This window comes from Emys orbicularis, chromosome 4 (genome assembly GCF_028017835.1).
Source record: "Emys orbicularis isolate rEmyOrb1 chromosome 4, rEmyOrb1.hap1, whole genome shotgun sequence".
NCBI classification, from domain to species: domain Eukaryota; kingdom Metazoa; phylum Chordata; order Testudines; family Emydidae; genus Emys; species Emys orbicularis.
The window spans coordinates 31,981,576-32,007,941 of record NC_088686.1 but is presented as its reverse complement, the minus strand read 5'-3'; the positions used below and the strand labels follow the sequence as shown (position 1 = coordinate 32,007,941).

The window sequence follows — 26,366 nt, the reverse complement described above, 5'->3', positions numbered from 1 at the left end:
AGAGAGCCATCTGCAGACGATTGTCCTGGTTAATGGGAGTCATCAAGATTCCAAACCACCATTAATGGCCCACACTTTGCATAATTACAATAGGCCCTCAGAGTTATATTTCATATTTCTAGTTTCAGATACATGAGTGGTACATTTATACAACTAGGATGACCACACTCAGTAGATGATAAGCTTTGTAATGATACCTTACAAGAGACCTTTTGCATGAAGCATATTCCAGTTACATTATATTTAACTCATTAGCATATTTTCATAAAATCATAGAGAGTGCAACATCACACAATGGATTTGGCCTGATGTGAGGGGTTCTCTCCAGATGCTGTTTTTAAACCGGTCTCAGAAAATAGCTCACGATCAAGAGAAGCGGCTAATCAAACCTGAGAGTGACAAATGGTGAACACTTGGGTTTCTGGAATGGCAAAGAACCCTTACCATGGGCTTGGGTGCCATGAGGGTTCTCTAAGAGACGGGAAGCATCACCAAGTTAAGGGCTCCAGAGAAACTGGCCAATATTTTCAAACTTTAGGATGCCTGAATTTCAGCCCCTAAACCCACTTTTAAGCAACTAACTGAAAGTGACCTGATTTCCATAGGTGCTGAGCACTCAAAACTCCTAGTGAAATCAACAGGAGCTGTGGGTGCTCAGCTCCTCTTCAAATCAGGCCACTTATAAGTTATTTAGGTGCCTAATTTAAGGCATCTAATTTTCAAAATGTAACCAAAGCCTATTTCATGCCGTTACAGGATGAGTTTTGCTAATAGCAGATATCACTGACTAAAAATCCAACACAAACAGTGAATCAATGGGAATGATGTCATAAAAGGATGACATATCCCCTCTGGCTTGGGTAACAAATGAAGTAGCTGCCCATTGGTTCTCAGACAACCAATCAGAAAGTATGTTTTCTCTGTCTGCACTGAGGTTATAAAAGGCTGCAGGCTCAGACAGGGTCAGCATACTACTGTGGTGATTTCAAGAGGTGGCTTAGCCAAGCCACACTTTCTCAGGCCAGTCATAATCAGGCCAGACCAGGAAGAAATCAAAGAAGGCAAAATAAGAGAGAGAAAACCAAGTGAACAGAGCCAGGAACAGAAGGAAAGAGAGTCAGGCAAGCCAAGCAAAGAAAGACACAGGCAAGTGGAGCCAAGCAAGGAAACATCCACTGAAGCCAAGCAAGTCAAGAAAAAAGCTAGGCAGGCCAATTCCTGAGTAAAGACTCAGGTAAACCAAGCAGAGAAAACAAAAGAAAGCCAAGAAAGTCAAGCCAAGTGTTGCTGGAACACTAGAAGTCTGCAACATGTCTGAGACTGAGTCTGAGCACTCTGGTGAGACCTCAACCGCAAAAGACCCTAAGGCCAAAATCACCCGTTCTTCCCGGGCTGGGCTGCAGTTCTCTGTCAGTCGCATAGACAGATTGCTCCGCAAAGGACAATTTGCAGACCGTATTGGAGCTGGAGCCCCAGTATATATGGCCGCGGTGCTTCAATAAGTGACTCATGAGATTGTGGATATTGCTGGGGAAGTCGCTGCACGCAGCAAGAAGCGTCGGATTTCCCCACGGCACTTGCAGGTGGCCATTCACAGCGACTCAGAGCTCAAGAAACTGCTGGGAGGTGTCACCGTCTCTCAGGGCGGAGTCCTGCACTTAAATCAGCCTGTGGTTTTACCTTCCAAGAAGAGGAATGGCAGGAGAGCCATCAAGAGAAGGATTGCCCCTGCTCCTGTCCCTGTTAAGTGAGAACAGAGCAAAGGGGAGACTGCCACCCCAGATTTGGGAGAAATGACATTAACTTGATTGCAAGGCTCTTTTCAAATGCATCAGTATGGTCTAATAAAAGCAGTTAAAATGCCTGGTCTTCTTTTGTGAATTAATTTCCTCTTTTACTATCCTACCATTTTAAGGGATCATTCAGTTGGTCAGGTAGCTGCATTGATAATATGGTATAAAAGCCTAGGAAGATAGAACTCAATCATTTCATTAAGAAATTTACATCAGAAATTGTCTAAATGGTGTCAAGTATCAGAGGGGTAGCCGTGTTAGTCTGGATCTGTAAAAAGCGACAAAGAGTCCTGTGGCACCTTATAGACCAACAGACGTATTGGAGCATAAATGTCTAAATCGTGTAGATTCTGGGAGGTGATTTCTGTGTTTTTTTCAGGCATTTCCCCAATAGATTGAAGATTAGGGACATTTTTCCCCATAGTGAAGTTGATGTGTATTGCATGTTTTGTGAAAACAGAAAAAAGAACAAACTCATGACAGAAAAATTTAATCCATTACACATGAAGGATAAAGCCTATGGGCCTGGTTTTTCTTTTTGTTTTGTTTTGTTTTGTTTTGTTATTTTTTAGTTACCCCATTATAAAACCATTGACTCGTTTAGAGGAATATCAGATTTATACAGTATAAGTGATACTAGAATCAGGCTTTCTGAAATTATTAAATACCTGGAGGGGTTCACCTAAACTTTGATCACCTTTTTAAAGGGAAAACATGACCCACTTGCCAGCACACAGGTATACAGGGAGACTTACAAGTAAAAGAGAGCCATCTGCAGACGATTGTCCTGGTTAATGGGAGTCATCAAGATTCCAAACCACCATTAATGGCCCACACTTTGCATAATTACAATAGGCCCTCAGAGTTATATTTCATATTTCTAGTTTCAGATACATGAGTGGTACATTTATACAACTAGGATGACCACACTCAGTAGATGATAAGCTTTGTAATGATACCTTACAAGAGACCTTTTGCATGAAGCATATTCCAGTTACATTATATTTAACTCATTAGCATATTTTCATAAAATCATAGAGAGTGCAACATCACACAATGGATTTGGCCTGATGTGAGGGGTTCTCTCCAGATGCTGTTTTTAAACCGGTCTCAGAAAATAGCTCACGATCAAGAGAAGCGGCTAATCAAACCTGAGAGTGACAAATGGTGAACACTTGGGTTTCTGGAATGGCAAAGAACCCTTACCATGGGCTTGGGTGCCATGAGGGTTCTCTAAGAGACGGGAAGCATCACCAAGTTAAGGGCTCCAGAGAAACTGGCCAATATTTTCAAACTTTAGGATGCCTGAATTTCAGCCCCTAAACCCACTTTTAAGCAACTAACTGAAAGTGACCTGATTTCCATAGGTGCTGAGCACTCAAAACTCCTAGTGAAATCAACAGGAGCTGTGGGTGCTCAGCTCCTCTTCAAATCAGGCCACTTATAAGTTATTTAGGTGCCTAATTTAAGGCATCTAATTTTCAAAATGTAACCAAAGCCTATTTCATGCCGTTACAGGATGAGTTTTGCTAATAGCAGATATCACTGACTCAAAATCCAACACAAACAGTGAATCAATGGGAATGATGTCATAAAAGGATGACATATCCCCTCTGGCTTGGGTAACAAATGAAGTAGCTGCCCATTGGTTCTCAGACAACCAATCAGAAAGTATGTTTTCTCTGTCTGCACTGAGGTTATAAAAGGCTGCAGGCTCAGACAGGGTCAGCATACTACTGTGGTGATTTCAAGAGGTGGCTTAGCCAAGCCACACTTTCTCAGGCCAGTCATAATCAGGCCAGACCAGGAAGAAATCAAAGAAGGCAAAATAAGAGAGAGAAAACCAAGTGAACAGAGCCAGGAACAGAAGGAAAGAGAGTCAGGCAAGCCAAGCAAAGAAAGACACAGGCAAGTGGAGCCAAGCAAGGAAACATCCACTGAAGCCAAGCAAGTCAAGAAAAAAGCTAGGCAGGCCAATTCCTGAGTAAAGACTCAGGTAAACCAAGCAGAGAAAACAAAAGAAAGCCAAGAAAGTCAAGCCAAGTGTTGCTGGAACACTAGAAGTCTGCAACATGTCTGAGACTGAGTCTGAGCACTCTGGTGAGACCTCAACCGCAAAAGACCCTAAGGCCAAAATCACCCGTTCTTCCCGGGCTGGGCTGCAGTTCTCTGTCAGTCGCATAGACAGATTGCTCCGCAAAGGACAATTTGCAGACCGTATTGGAGCTGGAGCCCCAGTATATATGGCCGCGGTGCTTCAATAAGTGGCTCATGAGATTGTGGATATTGCTGGGGAAGTCGCTGCACGCAGCAAGAAGCGTCGGATTTCCCCACGGCACTTGCAGGTGGCCATTCACAGCGACTCAGAGCTCAAGAAACTGCTGGGAGGTGTCACCGTCTCTCAGGGCGGAGTCCTGCACTTAAATCAGCCTGTGGTTTTACCTTCCAAGAAGAGGAATGGCAGGAGAGCCATCAAGAGAAGGATTGCCCCTGCTCCTGTCCCTGTTAAGTGAGAACAGAGCAAAGGGGAGACTGCCACCCCAGATTTGGGAGAAATGACATTAACTTGATTGCAAGGCTCTTTTCAAATGCATCAGTATGGTCTAATAAAAGCAGTTAAAATGCCTGGTCTTCTTTTGTGAATTAATTTCCTCTTTTACTATCCTACCATTTTAAGGGATCATTCAGTTGGTCAGGTAGCTGCATTGATAATATGGTATAAAAGCCTAGGAAGATAGAACTCAATCATTTCATTAAGAAATTTACATCAGAAATTGTCTAAATGGTGTCAAGTATCAGAGGGGTAGCCGTGTTAGTCTGGATCTGTAAAAAGCGACAAAGAGTCCTGTGGCACCTTATAGACCAACAGACGTATTGGAGCATAAATGTCTAAATCGTGTAGATTCTGGGAGGTGATTTCTGTGTTTTTTTCAGGCATTTCCCCAATAGATTGAAGATTAGGGACATTTTTCCCCATAGTGAAGTTGATGTGTATTGCATGTTTTGTGAAAACAGAAAAAAGAACAAACTCATGACAGAAAAATTTAATCCATTACACATGAAGGATAAAGCCTATGGGCCTGGTTTTTCTTTTTGTTTTGTTTTGTTTTGTTATTTTTTAGTTACCCCATTATAAAACCATTGACTCGTTTAGAGGAATATCAGATTTATACAGTATAAGTGATACTAGAATCAGGCTTTCTGAAATTATTAAATACCTGGAGGGGTTCACCTAAACGTTGATCACCTTTTTAAAGGGAAAACATGACCCACTTGCCAGCACACAGGTATACAGGGAGACTTACAAGTAAAAGAGAGCCATCTGCAGACGATTGTCCTGGTTAATGGGAGTCATCAAGATTCCAAACCACCATTAATGGCCCACACTTTGCATAATTACAATAGGCCCTCAGAGTTATATTTCATATTTCTAGTTTCAGATACATGAGTGGTACATTTATACAACTAGGATGACCACACTCAGTAGATGATAAGCTTTGTAATGATACCTTACAAGAGACCTTTTGCATGAAGCATATTCCAGTTACATTATATTTAACTCATTAGCATATTTTCATAAAATCATAGAGCGTGCAACATCACACAATGGATTTGGCCTGATGTGAGGGGTTCTCTCCAGATGCTGTTTTTAAACCGGTCTCAGAAAATAGCTCACGATCAAGAGAAGCGGCTAATCAAACCTGAGAGTGACAAATGGTGAACACTTGGGTTTCTGGAATGGCAAAGAACCCTTACCATGGGCTTGGGTGCCATGAGGGTTCTCTAAGAGACGGGAAGCATCACCAAGTTAAGGGCTCCAGAGAAACTGGCCAATATTTTCAAACTTTAGGATGCCTGAATTTCAGCCCCTAAACCCACTTTTAAGCAACTAACTAAAAGTGACCTGATTTCCATAGGTGCTGAGCACTCAAAACTCCTAGTGAAATCAACAGGAGCTGTGGGTGCTCAGCTCCTCTTCAAATCAGGCCACTTATAAGTTATTTAGGTGCCTAATTTAAGGCATCTAATTTTCAAAATGTAACCAAAGCCTATTTCATGCCGTTACAGGATGAGTTTTGCTAATAGCAGATATCACTGACTCAAAATCCAACACAAACAGTGAATCAATGGGAATGATGTCATAAAAGGATGACATATCCCCTCTGGCTTGGGTAACAAATGAAGTAGCTGCCCATTGGTTCTCAGACAACCAATCAGAAAGTATGTTTTCTCTGTCTGCACTGAGGTTATAAAAGGCTGCAGGCTCAGACAGGGTCAGCATACTACTGTGGTGATTTCAAGAGGTGGCTTAGCCAAGCCACACTTTCTCAGGCCAGTCATAATCAGGCCAGACCAGGAAGAAATCAAAGAAGGCAAAATAAGAGAGAGAAAACCAAGTGAACAGAGCCAGGAACAGAAGGAAAGAGAGTCAGGCAAGCCAAGCAAAGAAAGACACAGGCAAGTGGAGCCAAGCAAGGAAACATCCACTGAAGCCAAGCAAGTCAAGAAAAAAGCTAGGCAGGCCAATTCCTGAGTAAAGACTCAGGTAAACCAAGCAGAGAAAACAAAAGAAAGCCAAGAAAGTCAAGCCAAGTGTTGCTGGAACACTAGAAGTCTGCAACATGTCTGAGACTGAGTCTGAGCACTCTGGTGAGACCTCAACCGCAAAAGACCCTAAGGCCAAAATCACCCGTTCTTCCCGGGCTGGGCTGCAGTTCTCTGTCAGTCGCATAGACAGATTGCTCCGCAAAGGACAATTTGCAGACCGTATTGGAGCTGGAGCCCCAGTATATATGGCCGCGGTGCTTCAATAAGTGGCTCATGAGATTGTGGATATTGCTGGGGAAGTCGCTGCACGCAGCAAGAAGCGTCGGATTTCCCCACGGCACTTGCAGGTGGCCATTCACAGCGACTCAGAGCTCAAGAAACTGCTGGGAGGTGTCACCGTCTCTCAGGGCGGAGTCCTGCACTTAAATCAGCCTGTGGTTTTACCTTCCAAGAAGAGGAATGGCAGGAGAGCCATCAAGAGAAGGATTGCCCCTGCTCCTGTCCCTGTTAAGTGAGAACAGAGCAAAGGGGAGACTGCCACCCCAGATTTGGGAGAAATGACATTAACTTGATTGCAAGGCTCTTTTCAAATGCATCAGTATGGTCTAATAAAAGCAGTTAAAATGCCTGGTCTTCTTTTGTGAATTAATTTCCTCTTTTACTATCCTACCATTTTAAGGGATCATTCAGTTGGTCAGGTAGCTGCATTGATAATATGGTATAAAAGCCTAGGAAGATAGAACTCAATCATTTCATTAAGAAATTTACATCAGAAATTGTCTAAATGGTGTCAAGTATCAGAGGGGTAGCCGTGTTAGTCTGGATCTGTAAAAAGCGACAAAGAGTCCTGTGGCACCTTATAGACCAACAGACGTATTGGAGCATAAATGTCTAAATCGTGTAGATTCTGGGAGGTGATTTCTGTGTTTTTTTCAGGCATTTCCCCAATAGATTGAAGATTAGGGACATTTTTCCCCATAGTGAAGTTGATGTGTATTGCATGTTTTGTGAAAACAGAAAAAAGAACAAACTCATGACAGAAAAATTTAATCCATTACACATGAAGGATAAAGCCTATGGGCCTGGTTTTTCTTTTTGTTTTGTTTTGTTATTTTTTAGTTACCCCATTATAAAACCATTGACTCGTTTAGAGGAATATCAGATTTATACAGTATAAGTGATACTAGAATCAGGCTTTCTGAAATTATTAAATACCTGGAGGGGTTCACCTAAACTTTGATCACCTTTTTAAAGGGAAAACATGACCCACTTGCCAGCACACAGGTATACAGGGAGACTTACAAGTAAAAGAGAGCCATCTGCAGACGATTGTCCTGGTTAATGGGAGTCATCAAGATTCCAAACCACCATTAATGGCCCACACTTTGCATAATTACAATAGGCCCTCAGAGTTATATTTCATATTTCTAGTTTCAGATACATGAGTGGTACATTTATACAACTAGGATGACCACACTCAGTAGATGATAAGCTTTGTAATGATACCTTACAAGAGACCTTTTGCATGAAGCATATTCCAGTTACGTTATATTTAACTCATTAGCATATTTTCATAAAATCATAGAGAGTGCAACATCACACAATGGATTTGGCCTGATGTGAGGGGTTCTCTCCAGATGCTGTTTTTAAACCGGTCTCAGAAAATAGCTCACGATCAAGAGAAGCGGCTAATCAAACCTGAGAGTGACAAATGGTGAACACTTGGGTTTCTGGAATGGCAAAGAACCCTTACCATGGGCTTGGGTGCCATGAGGGTTCTCTAAGAGACGGGAAGCATCACCAAGTTAAGGGCTCCAGAGAAACTGGCCAATATTTTCAAACTTTAGGATGCCTGAATTTCAGCCCCTAAACCCACTTTTAAGCAACTAACTAAAAGTGACCTGATTTCCATAGGTGCTGAGCACTCAAAACTCCTAGTGAAATCAACAGGAGCTGTGGGTGCTCAGCTCCTCTTCAAATCAGGCCACTTATAAGTTATTTAGGTGCCTAATTTAAGGCATCTAATTTTCAAAATGTAACCAAAGCCTATTTCATGCCGTTACAGGATGAGTTTTGCTAATAGCAGATATCACTGACTAAAAATCCAACACAAACAGTGAATCAATGGGAATGATGTCATAAAAGGATGACATATCCCCTCTGGCTTGGGTAACAAATGAAGTAGCTGCCCATTGGTTCTCAGACAACCAATCAGAAAGTATGTTTTCTCTGTCTGCACTGAGGTTATAAAAGGCTGCAGGCTCAGACAGGGTCAGCATACTACTGTGGTGATTTCAAGAGGTGGCTTAGCCAAGCCACACTTTCTCAGGCCAGTCATAATCAGGCCAGACCAGGAAGAAATCAAAGAAGGCAAAATAAGAGAGAGAAAACCAAGTGAACAGAGCCAGGAACAGAAGGAAAGAGAGTCAGGCAAGCCAAGCAAAGAAAGACACAGGCAAGTGGAGCCAAGCAAGGAAACATCCACTGAAGCCAAGCAAGTCAAGAAAAAAGCTAGGCAGGCCAATTCCTGAGTAAAGACTCAGGTAAACCAAGCAGAGAAAACAAAAGAAAGCCAAGAAAGTCAAGCCAAGTGTTGCTGGAACACTAGAAGTCTGCAACATGTCTGAGACTGAGTCTGAGCACTCTGGTGAGACCTCAACCGCAAAAGACCCTAAGGCCAAAATCACCCGTTCTTCCCGGGCTGGGCTGCAGTTCTCTGTCAGTCGCATAGACAGATTGCTCCGCAAAGGACAATTTGCAGACCGTATTGGAGCTGGAGCCCCAGTATATATGGCCGCGGTGCTTCAATAAGTGGCTCATGAGATTGTGGATATTGCTGGGGAAGTCGCTGCACGCAGCAAGAAGCGTCGGATTTCCCCACGGCACTTGCAGGTGGCCATTCACAGCGACTCAGAGCTCAAGAAACTGCTGGGAGGTGTCACCGTCTCTCAGGGCGGAGTCCTGCACTTAAATCAGCCTGTGGTTTTACCTTCCAAGAAGAGGAATGGCAGGAGAGCCATCAAGAGAAGGATTGCCCCTGCTCCTGTCCCTGTTAAGTGAGAACAGAGCAAAGGGGAGACTGCCACCCCAGATTTGGGAGAAATGACATTAACTTGATTGCAAGGCTCTTTTCAAATGCATCAGTATGGTCTAATAAAAGCAGTTAAAATGCCTGGTCTTCTTTTGTGAATTAATTTCCTCTTTTACTATCCTACCATTTTAAGGGATCATTCAGTTGGTCAGGTAGCTGCATTGATAATATGGTATAAAAGCCTAGGAAGATAGAACTCAATCATTTCATTAAGAAATTTACATCAGAAATTGTCTAAATGGTGTCAAGTATCAGAGGGGTAGCCGTGTTAGTCTGGATCTGTAAAAAGCGACAAAGAGTCCTGTGGCACCTTATAGACCAACAGACGTATTGGAGCATAAATGTCTAAATCGTGTAGATTCTGGGAGGTGATTTCTGTGTTTTTTTCAGGCATTTCCCCAATAGATTGAAGATTAGGGACATTTTTCCCCATAGTGAAGTTGATGTGTATTGCATGTTTTGTGAAAACAGAAAAAAGAACAAACTCATGACAGAAAAATTTAATCCATTACACATGAAGGATAAAGCCTATGGGCCTGGTTTTTCTTTTTGTTTTGTTTTGTTTTGTTGTTATTTTTTAGTTACCCCATTATAAAACCATTGACTCGTTTAGAGGAATATCAGATTTATACAGTATAAGTGATACTAGAATCAGGCTTTCTGAAATTATTAAATACCTGGAGGGGTTCACCTAAACTTTGATCACCTTTTTAAAGGGAAAACATGACCCACTTGCCAGCACACAGGTATACAGGGAGACTTACAAGTAAAAGAGAGCCATCTGCAGACGATTGTCCTGGTTAATGGGAGTCATCAAGATTCCAAACCACCATTAATGGCCCACACTTTGCATAATTACAATAGGCCCTCAGAGTTATATTTCATATTTCTAGTTTCAGATACATGAGTGGTACATTTATACAACTAGGATGACCACACTCAGTAGATGATAAGCTTTGTAATGATACCTTACAAGAGACCTTTTGCATGAAGCATATTCCAGTTACATTATATTTAACTCATTAGCATATTTTCATAAAATCATAGAGAGTGCAACATCACACAATGGATTTGGCCTGATGTGAGGGGTTCTCTCCAGATGCTGTTTTTAAACCGGTCTCAGAAAATAGCTCACGATCAAGAGAAGCGGCTAATCAAACCTGAGAGTGACAAATGGTGAACACTTGGGTTTCTGGAATGGCAAAGAACCCTTACCATGGGCTTGGGTGCCATGAGGGTTCTCTAAGAGACGGGAAGCATCACCAAGTTAAGGGCTCCAGAGAAACTGGCCAATATTTTCAAACTTTAGGATGCCTGAATTTCAGCCCCTAAACCCACTTTTAAGCAACTAACTAAAAGTGACCTGATTTCCATAGGTGCTGAGCACTCAAAACTCCTAGTGAAATCAACAGGAGCTGTGGGTGCTCAGCTCCTCTTCAAATCAGGCCACTTATAAGTTATTTAGGTGCCTAATTTAAGGCATCTAATTTTCAAAATGTAACCAAAGCCTATTTCATGCCGTTACAGGATGAGTTTTGCTAATAGCAGATATCACTGACTAAAAATCCAACACAAACAGTGAATCAATGGGAATGATGTCATAAAAGGATGACATATCCCCTCTGGCTTGGGTAACAAATGAAGTAGCTGCCCATTGGTTCTCAGACAACCAATCAGAAAGTATGTTTTCTCTGTCTGCACTGAGGTTATAAAAGGCTGCAGGCTCAGACAGGGTCAGCATACTACTGTGGTGATTTCAAGAGGTGGCTTAGCCAAGCCACACTTTCTCAGGCCAGTCATAATCAGGCCAGACCAGGAAGAAATCAAAGAAGGCAAAATAAGAGAGAGAAAACCAAGTGAACAGAGCCAGGAACAGAAGGAAAGAGAGTCAGGCAAGCCAAGCAAAGAAAGACACAGGCAAGTGGAGCCAAGCAAGGAAACATCCACTGAAGCCAAGCAAGTCAAGAAAAAAGCTAGGCAGGCCAATTCCTGAGTAAAGACTCAGGTAAACCAAGCAGAGAAAACAAAAGAAAGCCAAGAAAGTCAAGCCAAGTGTTGCTGGAACACTAGAAGTCTGCAACATGTCTGAGACTGAGTCTGAGCACTCTGGTGAGACCTCAACCGCAAAAGACCCTAAGGCCAAAATCACCCGTTCTTCCCGGGCTGGGCTGCAGTTCTCTGTCAGTCGCATAGACAGATTGCTCCGCAAAGGACAATTTGCAGACCGTATTGGAGCTGGAGCCCCAGTATATATGGCCGCGGTGCTTCAATAAGTGGCTCATGAGATTGTGGATATTGCTGGGGAAGTCGCTGCACGCAGCAAGAAGCGTCGGATTTCCCCACGGCACTTGCAGGTGGCCATTCACAGCGACTCAGAGCTCAAGAAACTGCTGGGAGGTGTCACCGTCTCTCAGGGCGGAGTCCTGCACTTAAATCAGCCTGTGGTTTTACCTTCCAAGAAGAGGAATGGCAGGAGAGCCATCAAGAGAAGGATTGCCCCTGCTCCTGTCCCTGTTAAGTGAGAACAGAGCAAAGGGGAGACTGCCACCCCAGATTTGGGAGAAATGACATTAACTTGATTGCAAGGCTCTTTTCAAATGCATCAGTATGGTCTAATAAAAGCAGTTAAAATGCCTGGTCTTCTTTTGTGAATTAATTTCCTCTTTTACTATCCTACCATTTTAAGGGATCATTCAGTTGGTCAGGTAGCTGCATTGATAATATGGTATAAAAGCCTAGGAAGATAGAACTCAATCATTTCATTAAGAAATTTACATCAGAAATTGTCTAAATGGTGTCAAGTATCAGAGGGGTAGCCGTGTTAGTCTGGATCTGTAAAAAGCGACAAAGAGTCCTGTGGCACCTTATAGACCAACAGACGTATTGGAGCATAAATGTCTAAATCGTGTAGATTCTGGGAGGTGATTTCTGTGTTTTTTTCAGGCATTTCCCCAATAGATTGAAGATTAGGGACATTTTTCCCCATAGTGAAGTTGATGTGTATTGCATGTTTTGTGAAAACAGAAAAAAGAACAAACTCATGACAGAAAAATTTAATCCATTACACATGAAGGATAAAGCCTATGGGCCTGGTTTTTCTTTTTGTTTTGTTTTGTTTTGTTATTTTTTAGTTACCCCATTATAAAACCATTGACTCGTTTAGAGGAATATCAGATTTATACAGTATAAGTGATACTAGAATCAGGCTTTCTGAAATTATTAAATACCTGGAGGGGTTCACCTAAACGTTGATCACCTTTTTAAAGGGAAAACATGACCCACTTGCCAGCACACAGGTATACAGGGAGACTTACAAGTAAAAGAGAGCCATCTGCAGACGATTGTCCTGGTTAATGGGAGTCATCAAGATTCCAAACCACCATTAATGGCCCACACTTTGCATAATTACAATAGGCCCTCAGAGTTATATTTCATATTTCTAGTTTCAGATACATGAGTGGTACATTTATACAACTAGGATGACCACACTCAGTAGATGATAAGCTTTGTAATGATACCTTACAAGAGACCTTTTGCATGAAGCATATTCCAGTTACATTATATTTAACTCATTAGCATATTTTCATAAAATCATAGAGAGTGCAACATCACACAATGGATTTGGCCTGATGTGAGGGGTTCTCTCCAGATGCTGTTTTTAAACCGGTCTCAGAAAATAGCTCACGATCAAGAGAAGCGGCTAATCAAACCTGAGAGTGACAAATGGTGAACACTTGGGTTTCTGGAATGGCAAAGAACCCTTACCATGGGCTTGGGTGCCATGAGGGTTCTCTAAGAGACGGGAAGCATCACCAAGTTAAGGGCTCCAGAGAAACTGGCCAATATTTTCAAACTTTAGGATGCCTGAATTTCAGCCCCTAAACCCACTTTTAAGCAACTAACGAAAAGTGACCTGATTTCCATAGGTGCTGAGCACTCAAAACTCCTAGTGAAATCAACAGGAGCTGTGGGTGCTCAGCTCCTCTTCAAATCAGGCCACTTATAAGTTATTTAGGTGCCTAATTTAAGGCATCTATTTTCAAAATGTAACCAAAGCCTATTTCATGCCGTTACAGGATGAGTTTTGCTAATAGCAGATATCACTGACTAAAAATCCAACACAAACAGTGAATCAATGGGAATGATGTCATAAAAGGATGACATATCCCCTCTGGCTTGGGTAACAAATGAAGTAGCTGCCCATTGGTTCTCAGACAACCAATCAGAAAGTATGTTTTCTCTGTCTGCACTGAGGTTATAAAAGGCTGCAGGCTCAGACAGGGTCAGCATACTACTGTGGTGATTTCAAGAGGTGGCTTAGCCAAGCCACACTTTCTCAGGCCAGTCATAATCAGGCCAGACCAGGAAGAAATCAAAGAAGGCAAAATAAGAGAGAGAAAACCAAGTGAACAGAGCCAGGAACAGAAGGAAAGAGAGTCAGGCAAGCCAAGCAAAGAAAGACACAGGCAAGTGGAGCCAAGCAAGGAAACATCCACTGAAGCCAAGCAAGTCAAGAAAAAAGCTAGGCAGGCCAATTCCTGAGTAAAGACTCAGGTAAACCAAGCAGAGAAAACAAAAGAAAGCCAAGAAAGTCAAGCCAAGTGTTGCTGGAACACTAGAAGTCTGCAACATGTCTGAGACTGAGTCTGAGCACTCTGGTGAGACCTCAACCGCAAAAGACCCTAAGGCCAAAATCACCCGTTCTTCCCGGGCTGGGCTGCAGTTCTCTGTCAGTCGCATAGACAGATTGCTCCGCAAAGGACAATTTGCAGACCGTATTGGAGCTGGAGCCCCAGTATATATGGCCGCGGTGCTTCAATAAGTGACTCATGAGATTGTGGATATTGCTGGGGAAGTCGCTGCACGCAGCAAGAAGCGTCGGATTTCCCCACGGCACTTGCAGGTGGCCATTCACAGCGACTCAGAGCTCAAGAAACTGCTGGGAGGTGTCACCGTCTCTCAGGGCGGAGTCCTGCACTTAAATCAGCCTGTGGTTTTACCTTCCAAGAAGAGGAATGGCAGGAGAGCCATCAAGAGAAGGATTGCCCCTGCTCCTGTCCCTGTTAAGTGAGAACAGAGCAAAGGGGAGACTGCCACCCCAGATTTGGGAGAAATGACATTAACTTGATTGCAAGGCTCTTTTCAAATGCATCAGTATGGTCTAATAAAAGCAGTTAAAATGCCTGGTCTTCTTTTGTGAATTAATTTCCTCTTTTACTATCCTACCATTTTAAGGGATCATTCAGTTGGTCAGGTAGCTGCATTGATAATATGGTATAAAAGCCTAGGAAGATAGAACTCAATCATTTCATTAAGAAATTTACATCAGAAATTGTCTAAATGGTGTCAAGTATCAGAGGGGTAGCCGTGTTAGTCTGGATCTGTAAAAAGCGACAAAGAGTCCTGTGGCACCTTATAGACCAACAGACGTATTGGAGCATAAATGTCTAAATCGTGTAGATTCTGGGAGGTGATTTCTGTGTTTTTTTCAGGCATTTCCCCAATAGATTGAAGATTAGGGACATTTTTCCCCATAGTGAAGTTGATGTGTATTGCATGTTTTGTGAAAACAGAAAAAAGAACAAACTCATGACAGAAAAATTTAATCCATTACACATGAAGGATAAAGCCTATGGGCCTGGTTTTTCTTTTTGTTTTGTTTTGTTTTGTTATTTTTTAGTTACCCCATTATAAAACCATTGACTCGTTTAGAGGAATATCAGATTTATACAGTATAAGTGATACTAGAATCAGGCTTTCTGAAATTATTAAATACCTGGAGGGGTTCACCTAAACTTTGATCACCTTTTTAAAGGGAAAACATGACCCACTTGCCAGCACACAGGTATACAGGGAGACTTACAAGTAAAAGAGAGCCATCTGCAGACGATTGTCCTGGTTAATGGGAGTCATCAAGATTCCAAACCACCATTAATGGCCCACACTTTGCATAATTACAATAGGCCCTCAGAGTTATATTTCATATTTCTAGTTTCAGATACATGAGTGGTACATTTATACAACTAGGATGACCACACTCAGTAGATGATAAGCTTTGTAATGATACCTTACAAGAGACCTTTTGCATGAAGCATATTCCAGTTACATTATATTTAACTCATTAGCATATTTTCATAAAATCATAGAGAGTGCAACATCACACAATGGATTTGGCCTGATGTGAGGGGTTCTCTCCAGATGCTGTTTTTAAACCGGTCTCAGAAAATAGCTCACGATCAAGAGAAGCGGCTAATCAAACCTGAGAGTGACAAATGGTGAACACTTGGGTTTCTGGAATGGCAAAGAACCCTTACCATGGGCTTGGGTGCCATGAGGGTTCTCTAAGAGACGGGAAGCATCACCAAGTTAAGGGCTCCAGAGAAACTGGCCAATATTTTCAAACTTTAGGATGCCTGAATTTCAGCCCCTAAACCCACTTTTAAGCAACTAACTGAAAGTGACCTGATTTCCATAGGTGCTGAGCACTCAAAACTCCTAGTGAAATCAACAGGAGCTGTGGGTGCTCAGCTCCTCTTCAAATCAGGCCACTTATAAGTTATTTAGGTGCCTAATTTAAGGCATCTAATTTTCAAAATGTAACCAAAGCCTATTTCATGCCGTTACAGGATGAGTTTTGCTAATAGCAGATATCACTGACTAAAAATCCAACACAAACAGTGAATCAATGGGAATGATGTCATAAAAGGATGACATATCCCCTCTGGCTTGGGTAACAAATGAAGTAGCTGCCCATTGGTTCTCAGACAACCAATCAGAAAGTATGTTTTCTCTGTCTGCACTGAGGTTATAAAAGGCTGCAGGCTCAGACAGGGTCAGCATACTACTGTGGTGATTTCAAGAGGTGGCTTAGCCAAGCCACACTTTCTCAGGCCAGTCATAATCAGGCCAGACCAGGAAGAAATCAAAGAAGGCAAAATAAGAGAGAGAAAACCAAGTGAACAGAGCCAGGAACAGAAGGAAAGAGAGTCAGGCAAGCCAAGCAAAGAAAGACACAGGCAAGTGGAGCCAAGCAAGGAAACATCCACTGAAGCCAAGCAAGTCAAGAAAAAAGCTAGGCAGGCCAATTCCTGAGTAAAGACTCAGGTAAACCAAGCAGAGAAAACAAAAGAAAGCCAAGAAAGTCAAGCCAAGTGTTGCTGGAACACTAGAAGTCTGCAACATGTCTGAGACTGAGTCTGAGCACTCTGGTGAGACCTCAACCGCAAAAGACCCTAAGGCCAAAATCACCCGTTCTTCCCGGGCTGGGCTGCAGTTCTCTGTCAGTCGCATAGACAGATTGCTCCGCAAAGGACAATTTGCAGACCGTATTGGAGCTGGAGCCCCAGTATATATGGCCGCGGTGCTTCAATAAGTGGCTCATGAGATTGTGGATATTGCTGGGGAAGTCGCTGCACGCAGCAAGAAGCGTCGGATTTCCCCACGGCACTTGCAGGTGGCCATTCACAGCGACTCAGAGCTCAAGAAACTGCTGGGAGGTGTCACCGTCTCTCAGGGCGGAGTCCTGCACTTAAATCAGCCTGTGGTTTTACCTTCCAAGAAGAGGAATGGCAGGAGAGCCATCAAGAGAAGGATTGCCCCTGCTCCTGTCCCTGTTAAGTGAGAACAGAGCAAAGGGGAGACTGCCACCCCAGATTTGGGAGAAATGACATTAACTTGATTGCAAGGCTCTTTTCAAATGCATCAGTATGGTCTAATAAAAGCAGTTAAAATGCCTGGTCTTCTTTTGTGAATTAATTTCCTCTTTTACTATCCTACCATTTTAAGGGATCATTCAGTTGGTCAGGTAGCTGCATTGATAATATGGTATAAAAGCCTAGGAAGATTGAGTTCTATCATTTCATTAAGAAATTTACATCAGAAATTGTCTAAATGGTGTCAAGTATCAGAGGGGTAGCCGTGTTAGTCTGGATCTGTAAAAAGCGACAAAGAGTCCTGTGGCACCTTATAGACCAACAGACGTATTGGAGCATAAATGTCTAAATCGTGTAGATTCTGGGAGGTGATTTCTGTGTTTTTTTCAGGCATTTCCCCAATAGATTGAAGATTAGGGACATTTTTCCCCATAGTGAAGTTGATGTGTATTGCATGTTTTGTGAAAACAGACAAAAGAACAAACTCATGACAGAAAAATTTAATCCATTACACATGAAGGATAAAGCCTATGGGCCTGGTTTTTCTTTTTGTTTTGTTTTGTTTTGTTATTTTTTAGTTACCCCATTATAAAACCATTGACTCGTTTAGAGGAATATCAGATTTATACAGTATAAGTGATACTAGAATCAGGCTTTCTGAAATTATTAAATACCTGGAGGGGTTCACCTAAACTTTGATCACCTTTTTAAAGGGAAAACATGACCCACTTGCCAGCACACAGGTATACAGGGAGACTTACAAGTAAAAGAGAGCCATCTGCAGACGATTGTCCTGGTTAATGGGAGTCATCAAGATTCCAAACCACCATTAATGGCCCACACTTTGCATAATTACAATAGGCCCTCAGAGTTATATTTCATATTTCTAGTTTCAGATACATGAGTGGTACATTTATACAACTAGGATGACCACACTCAGTAGATGATAAGCTTTGTAATGATACCTTACAAGAGACCTTTTGCATGAAGCATATTCCAGTTACATTATATTTAACTCATTAGCATATTTTCATAAAATCATAGAGAGTGCAACATCACACAATGGATTTGGCCTGATGTGAGGGGTTCTCTCCAGATGCTGTTTTTAAACCGGTCTCAGAAAATAGCTCACGATCAAGAGAAGCGGCTAATCAAACCTGAGAGTGACAAATGGTGAACACTTGGGTTTCTGGAATGGCAAAGAACCCTTACCATGGGCTTGGGTGCCATGAGGGTTCTCTAAGAGACGGGAAGCATCACCAAGTTAAGGGCTCCAGAGAAACTGGCCAATATTTTCAAACTTTAGGATGCCTGAATTTCAGCCCCTAAACCCACTTTTAAGCAACTAACTAAAAGTGACCTGATTTCCATAGGTGCTGAGCACTCAAAACTCCTGGTGAAATCAACAGGAGCTGTGGGTGCTCAGCTCCTCTTCAAATCAGGCCACTTATAAGTTATTTAGGTGCCTAATTTAAGGCATCTAATTTTCAAAATGTAACCAAAGCCTATTTCATGCCGTTACAGGATGAGTTTTGCTAATAGCAGATATCACTGACTAAAAATCCAACACAAACAGTGAATCAATGGGAATGATGTCATAAAAGGATGACATATCCCCTCTGGCTTGGGTAACAAATGAAGTAGCTGCCCATTGGTTCTCAGACAACCAATCAGAAAGTATGTTTTCTCTGTCTGCACTGAGGTTATAAAAGGCTGCAGGTTCAGACAGGGTCAGCATACTACTGTGGTGATTTCAAGAGGTGGCTTAGCCAAGCCACACTTTCTCAGGCCAGTCATAATCAGGCCAGACCAGGAAGAAATCAAAGAAGGCAAAATAAGAGAGAGAGAAAACCAAGTGAACAGAGCCAGGAACAGAAGGAAAGAGAGTCAGGCAAGCCAAGCAAAGAAAGACACAGGCAAGTGGAGCCAAGCAAGGAAACATCCACTGAAGCCAAGCAAGTCAAGAAAAAAGCTAGGCAGGCCAATTCCTGAGTAAAGACTCAGGTAAACCAAGCAGAGAAAACAAAAGAAAGCCAAGAAAGTCAAGCCAAGTGTTGCTGGAACACTAGAAGTCTGCAACATGTCTGAGACTGAGTCTGAGCACTCTGGTGAGACCTCAACCGCAAAAGACCCTAAGGCCAAAATCACCCGTTCTTCCCGGGCTGGGCTGCAGTTCTCTGTCAGTCGCATAGACAGATTGCTCCGCAAAGGACAATTTGCAGACCGTATTGGAGCTGGAGCCCCAGTATATATGGCCGCGGTGCTTCAATAAGTGGCTCATGAGATTGTGGATATTGCTGGGGAAGTCGCTGCACGCAGCAAGAAGCGTCGGATTTCCCCACGGCACTTGCAGGTGGCCATTCACAGCGACTCAGAGCTCAAGAAACTGCTGGGAGGTGTCACCGTCTCTCAGGGCGGAGTCCTGCACTTAAATCAGCCTGTGGTTTTACCTTCCAAGAAGAGGAATGGCAGGAGAGCCATCAAGAGAAGGATTGCCCCTGCTCCTGTCCCTGTTAAGTGAGAACAGAGCAAAGGGGAGACTGCCACCCCAGATTTGGGAGAAATGACATTAACTTGATTGCAAGGCTCTTTTCAAATGCATCAGTATGGTCTAATAAAAGCAGTTAAAATGCCTGGTCTTCTTTTGTGAATTAATTTCCTCTTTTACTATCCTACCATTTTAAGGGATCATTCAGTTGGTCAGGTAGCTGCATTGATAATATGGTATAAAAGCCTAGGAAGATAGAACTCAATCATTTCATTAAGAAATTTACATCAGAAATTGTCTAAATGGTGTCAAGTATCAGAGGGGTAGCCGTGTTAGTCTGGATCTGTAAAAAGCGACAAAGAGTCCTGTGGCACCTTATAGACCAACAGACGTATTGGAGCATAAATGTCTAAATCGTGTAGATTCTGGGAGGTGATTTCTGTGTTTTTTTCAGGCATTTCCCCAATAGATTGAAGATTAGGGACATTTTTCCCCATAGTGAAGTTGATGTGTATTGCATGTTTTGTGAAAACAGAAAAAAGAACAAACTCATGACAGAAAATTTTTTCTTGACTGAAGCCAAGCAAGTCAAGAAAAAATCTAGGCAGGCCAATTCCTGAGTAAAGACTCATGTAAACCAAGCAGAGAAAACAAAAGCAATTCAATAAAGTCAAACCAGCCAGGTCACTTAAAAGTTCTAGCCCTTCTGGGATAACAAAGGCTCCACTATAAATCCAAATAAAGCCAAACTAATAATTTTTCTGCCCCTCTGAGCTACTCTAAAATCTTCTGCTTTTGCCCCTACTCTTGCAAAATTCCTTCTATTCTTCTTCTTCTTTCCCAGAAGTATTCCTCCACTGTCTCCTTTCCCCATGGACTCTGGCAGAGAGTTCATGGACCTCAGAGGTCACCCTGCTCCTTACAGGAACCTAACTTGCTTCCTGTGGGTCTCTTCCAGCCTGACCTCCCCAGGCCCTTCCCAGAGCAGAAACTCCCTTTGCTTCTCTCTTCCCTTAGACTGAGTACACAGCTCTGATTAGGCAGTCCTCTCTTGATCCCCTGCAGATGGGTTTAAGTCTCCATCCCACTCTGCTGGGACACAGCTTTCTGGTCACAGGCAAAGCTGAGCCCAGTATGCTTTAAAAGGTCAGCCAGCCTATGAAAACCCCAAACACAAGGTGCCAGAAGGTCTACTGGGCCTGGACCTGGGCTGTTGACCTAGTGTGAGGTCCTGGGAATACTGAGTGAAAACCCTTGTTTACCCAAAAGGGCTGAGACCAAATGTAAGCTAGTCAGAGGGCTGAGCCACATTGCAAAGACTACCCAGTCTCTCTCATTTAGAAGGTAGACGTTGAGTAATTTTTCTTTCCAAACAAGTCCAATTTTTTGGGCTGTGGTTTTCAGAGTAGATCTTTGACACTGATGTGTCCTCTGATTGGCTGCTGCAACTCCCAGAAATGAATATAAAATTTCTCAAATCCTAATTGAGAGAATGTGATAGCAGAAGTCTGCTCTCTTCGATGTTGGAACCAGAGAATCAGGCATCTGCAAAGACCTCACCAAGGTATTAAAAGTCTATCATTTACTGGTAAAGTTAGACATCCAGGAGTTGTCGTTTGGAGAATGTCCAGGACTTTGTGTGATTTTTCTTGAGCCACCTCAACAGCAATTTCCAACGTATTGTCAATTCTCCTCAAAAGGTCCTGGAATGTTTTGTCATCATCTGGGGTGGCACTTGATAACTCAGGCATTAATGCCTCATCCAGACTTAATGAGGACAAATGTATAGGGGCCGGATGGTCTCCAATCTAGGAATCCTCATCCAAAGCTCAGACAGTGAGATCAGGTAATGAAGGCATAGGCTGGGCTGATGATGTATACCCCTTTTGAGGTGCACAATTGGGTCTAGCCCAGGTCTTTTTGTTCAAGTTATTCCCCACAGAATTCAATATGGCCAAAGGTACTGGTAAGCATAAGGGACTGGTAGCCAAGGAAGAGAGCTCCACGGAGTGGTGTCCATTCCTATGCCTATGATAATAGGAATCAACCCTAGAATCTCTCCCACGGGTAAATGTTCCTGAGTACCTTGACCTTAGCAATTTAGCTGATGAAGGCTCTCTATTGTCGTCAGACTAGAAGAGGAAAAAGAATACTCCTCTTTAAGAGGAGAGGCAGTACCAGTAGGCTTGTGTGGAGCCACCACAGAATGTGTTTTAGTTCACAGAGAATGCACTCGGTACCATAGTTGGGACAGTGGCCAGTACTGGCAATGGTGACTTTACCACTGGTAACAGGGGGGAGTCCGCTACTGAGGAGACTGATAGGTCTTTGGATGCTAAGTAAATCTTTGGTACTAAATATGACAGTGCCTATGATAAGCAAGCTGCCATTGCCAGTACTGGGGTAGAGGATACCGGAAGAGTCAGTACTGGGGACATCAGTACCAGATGCCTTGGCACTGAGGCGTCATTATCAGGTGATCTCTTCAGCACCAAAGATGAAGGTCCTGAGATAAAGTGACTGGTGCCTGAATGAGCACTGGTCAAACCTTTTTTTGTCTCATGAGCTATCCTTGGCCTCTGATGCTCAAGAAGATTAATGGGCCTTAGAAGTAGAAGGACCCAGAGAAGGAGATCTGTCTTTTTTCCCTAAAAGCTCCTTCTTCCCACTGCCATCCAATGTTTTACTAGAGGAAGAGAACAAATCCTTCAGCACAGGAACATCAGAGACACAAGTGGAAGAGGCAGCAGGAGCACATTCAGATGAGAGTGCTCAGATGTTTCTGTTCCTGGAAACCCAGGATCCATGATCAGAGGAAGAATGCATCATTCTCTCCATCAGAAAAAGTTTTAGCTGAGCTTCCCTGGCTTTTTGGTTGTCTTTGAACGTGACTTACAGCTGGCACATCTCTCCCGTGATGTGCCCTTCCCTTAGACACAATAGCATCTAGGATGCCCATAGTTTAAAGGCACTATGGCCTTATACAAAGGGCAATTCTTAAAGCCTGGGGTTTATGATCAAACAAAGTGACTGAACTCAGTGCTGAAAGTACCTCCCCCAAGCAAAATAAAACTAGTTTCCTCACAAAGAGATGAAAGGAAATGCTATAAAAAGACAAAAACTATACTAATCACTAAGTATGTGCTATCAGACTACCTACGACTATTCACATATACAGAAAAAGGCCACACAACTCAAAAAAAGCTCGGACACTGCAAGTTCTGACTGACTTGTAGCCACAGATGGTGAGAAGGAACAGAGGGGTGGAACAACTCTTTATGCCCTCAGTTGGAGGCATGAAGACACATAGGGTGCAAGTGCGGTCCCAACAGACACTGCTGAGCAAAAAAATTCATCTTGACAACCAACACTGGAATATATGGAGGATACTTGCTGGAGGATTCTCTGCACCTTGAGGTCTTTAAACCACGATTTGAGAACTTCAATAACTCAGACATAGGTTAGGGGTTTGTTACAGGAGTGGGTGGGTGAGATTCTGTGTCCTGCGTTGTGCAGGAGGTCAGACTAGATGATCATAATGGTCCCTTCTGACCTTAAAGTCTAGAAGTCTATGAGTCTATATGCAGATAAGCAAGTGCAAAACCACCTCTCATCTCCTACCACTTGTGAGACTACCTGTTTCCATGCTTCTTCCTATGCCTGAAACAGATTCCCTGATCTAGTATGCCTTGCAAATTCACCTTCCTCCAAATCCCTATTCAAAATGCATTTATTTCAGCCAGGGCCGGCTCTAGCTTTTTTGCCGCCCCAGGCAAAAAAAAAGGCGGCCGGACTGCCGAAGCAAAAAAAAAAAAAAAAAAACGGCAGCCGCAGGGAGCGCGTGGAGGGTGGTCAAGGTGGCTTGCAGGGGGGTGAAGGGCAGCACCCGCCTGCTCCCTCCGCCCGTGGGCAGCCCTCCGGCCTTGGGGTGCCTCTCCTGGCGGAGCCCCTGGGGGCTGCAGGAGGTGTTGGCTCAGCCTCTCCTTTAAAGGCGGCTCGGCCGGGCCGGGCTCAGAGTGGCGCGGGAGGCGGAGGCCGGTGCAGGCGGCGGGGAGTGGCGCGTCCCGGGGAGCCCGGCGGCACAGTGAGCGGTGGGGATCGCTAGTTCGTGCCCCTGCAGGGCTGGGCTGGCTGCCCCAAAATTGGCCAGAATGCCGCCCCTTACAATGTGCCGCCCCAGGCACATGCTTTCTCGTCTGGTGCCTGGAGCCGGCCCTGATTTCAGCAAGGCTTTCACTCATCCCTGCTCTCAGACCTCTCTTCATAATCCTTTCATCTACTCTATATTATAGTTTGACCACAATGGACTGAATCTTGAAGTCTCTACTCAGTCAAAACTCCCATGTATGCCAAAAGGAGTTTGATTTGAGTAAAAATGGAGTAAAAAGCGAGTAGTAACTTCAGGATTCAGGCCAATATGTATTTAAAAAAACATGCACCATGGAATTGCTAAGAAGTGTCAGGATAGGCAGGCAGGCAGGCATCTGGCGGTCACTGGAGCAGGAGCAGTCTGTCAGAACTACCAGGCTGCTGGGAGTATCCCCAACAAGGTAGTGATGTTGAGCAGACTGGGGTGGCTACTTTCATTAGCAGCCTCTATACCTGCCTTGCTGTCACCTAGTTAGACCCTGGCTTGTTGATTGGCTGGACCCTTAGGACTCACAGATAATTATCTCAGATGACTTGTGAGGTTCAGAACATGCAGGCACAGGGATGATTCATCAGACTCAGAACACTCATCACAAGAAGTGAGCAAAGACAATTTTTAAAATTGCTCAATCATTTTGCTTTTCTGTTGCTTCCCTTCCCTCCTGTCCTACCTCTATTTTGTTCATTTGGATTCTAAAATCTTTGGGTCTGTGAATTTATCATTTTACATGTCTATAAAGCACCTTTGATACCAATGGTGCTATATAAATAGTAAATAAATAAAACCATTTTGTCCGTCTCTAAAATGGATTAACATTTGGTTTGGTAGCTCTTCCCATGATGGTGTGACAGACCAGATTACCCATAAACTCTGCTGCTTTTTCCAACAGATATAGCTAAACAATAGTAAGTTACTGAATATCTCTATCTTTACTTTGGTTTTTGTTTTACAAGATTACTGTTAAGCAAGTTTGTGCTGGTTGTACTTTTCAGCATTTCCTACATCTACCATTAGATGGCAGTGCTCACTTTTATTTGCATCTCAGTCCTAGTCTGTCTGAGATATTAAAGCCAATTTCACCATACTGTACAACAGAGTATAAGCCTTGGTCTACACTGGGGGGGGGCAGGGAATCGATCTAAGTTACGCAACTTCAGCTACATGAATAACGTAGCTGAAGTCAACGTACTTAGATCGACTTACCGTGGTGTCTTTACCATGGTGAGTTGACTGCTGCCGCTCCCCCGTCGACTCTGCCTGCACCTCTCGCGGCGCTGGAGTACAGGAGTCAGCGGGAGAGCGCTCGATGGTCGATTTATCGCATCTAGACTAGATGCGACAAATAGTGTAGACATACCCTCAGAGTGATTGTCTAAATGTGACCAAGTTTATCAGGACCAAAAGACATCTAATAATAGAAGGTCATACTAAAAATCAACCAATGGTCCATCCTCCAGCAGGGGTTCATTGCTGGCTTCTTCAGGGGAAGGTTTAAAACCTTCATAATTCAACTAAGTGTGCAACACTACCCTATTGGGAATTATTTTCCTGAACCCAAATGATGATCAGAATATATCTGGAAGCATGATACATTAGACGGGGTACTGGACTGGGGGACAACTTTGGTTTTATTTCCAACTCTACCATCAACTTGCTAAGTGATTGTGGTCAAGTTACATCACTCCTCAGTGCCTCAGATCATTTTTACAGCCGGGAATCTGAGGCACTGAGACCCACAAGTAATTTATGTATTGCGTAAAAAAGCATGTCAGAGTGCCCTCTTCTGGGAATGAGCAAAACAAAAGTGGCCAATTAAGACTTTTCTATACCATTCATTAGGTCAGGTGACAATCCTATTTCCTTCTTTCTCCTCTAAACAGTGCTGGCCTTTAAATCTCTCTGAATGTCTCAGATAATTTCAGTTGCTTTTTTCCAGACCTCTTCTCTTTCTGCTTTGCCTTTTTGAAATGAAGGGATGCACCCTAAATTCAACAGTCAAAGTGAGGAGGTATCACTGATTTGCATAACGGAAATATAGTATTTTTGGGAGGTTTCTTTTTTCACCTTTTGGCTGGGATTGCACACTGGGCCAGACAATGTCACTGACCTGTCTAATTTTGGAAGGGAGGGTACAGATGTTTACATAAGGTAATGCGAGAGGTTCTATTTATTTCAGAACCAGGGAGAGTATGTGAATAGTACAAACTGTTTGAGCCAACTTACGTTGCCTTGCACTGGTCTACAGATTTATGGTGAATATATTCAAATACACAGATACACAACTTACCATGTACCGTATCGTTGCATATAAGAGCAATTACTGCCACATCATTAGCACAGGGGCATTTTGACACTGTGATATTTATTACATCGGGTATTAGAACATCAATTTCAGTAGAGCCTATTGGTTTGCCAAGATGCCACTGAAGAAGAGGCTCTGCGGAAGAAAAAAGTCTAGATGTTTAAAATATACAAAGCATGAATACACTGCATGTTTATTTAACCATCCTTGCCACTTGTCCTATATATTTCATGGATAAACAGAAGACAAATATAATTGGTTATAAGAGACTAAGTAAGAAATGAACCTAAAGTGGCTTCACATTTTGGAGTGCAATAGAGAAAGAATGTGCACGTGGACGAG

The 26,366-nt window shown here is 43.0% G+C and overlaps 1 protein-coding gene across 1 annotated transcript in view; it reads right to left on the bottom strand.

Annotated features, from left to right (window-relative positions):
- Window positions 1-26,366, bottom strand: part of CATSPERB (cation channel sperm associated auxiliary subunit beta) — a 129,292-nt gene that overhangs the window by 92,500 nt on the left and 10,426 nt on the right. The window contains exon 6 of the mRNA XM_065402639.1: window positions 26,010-26,159. Coding sequence (XP_065258711.1) covers window positions 26,010-26,159 — 150 coding nt within the window. The remainder of the gene's footprint in view (window positions 1-26,009; window positions 26,160-26,366) is intronic.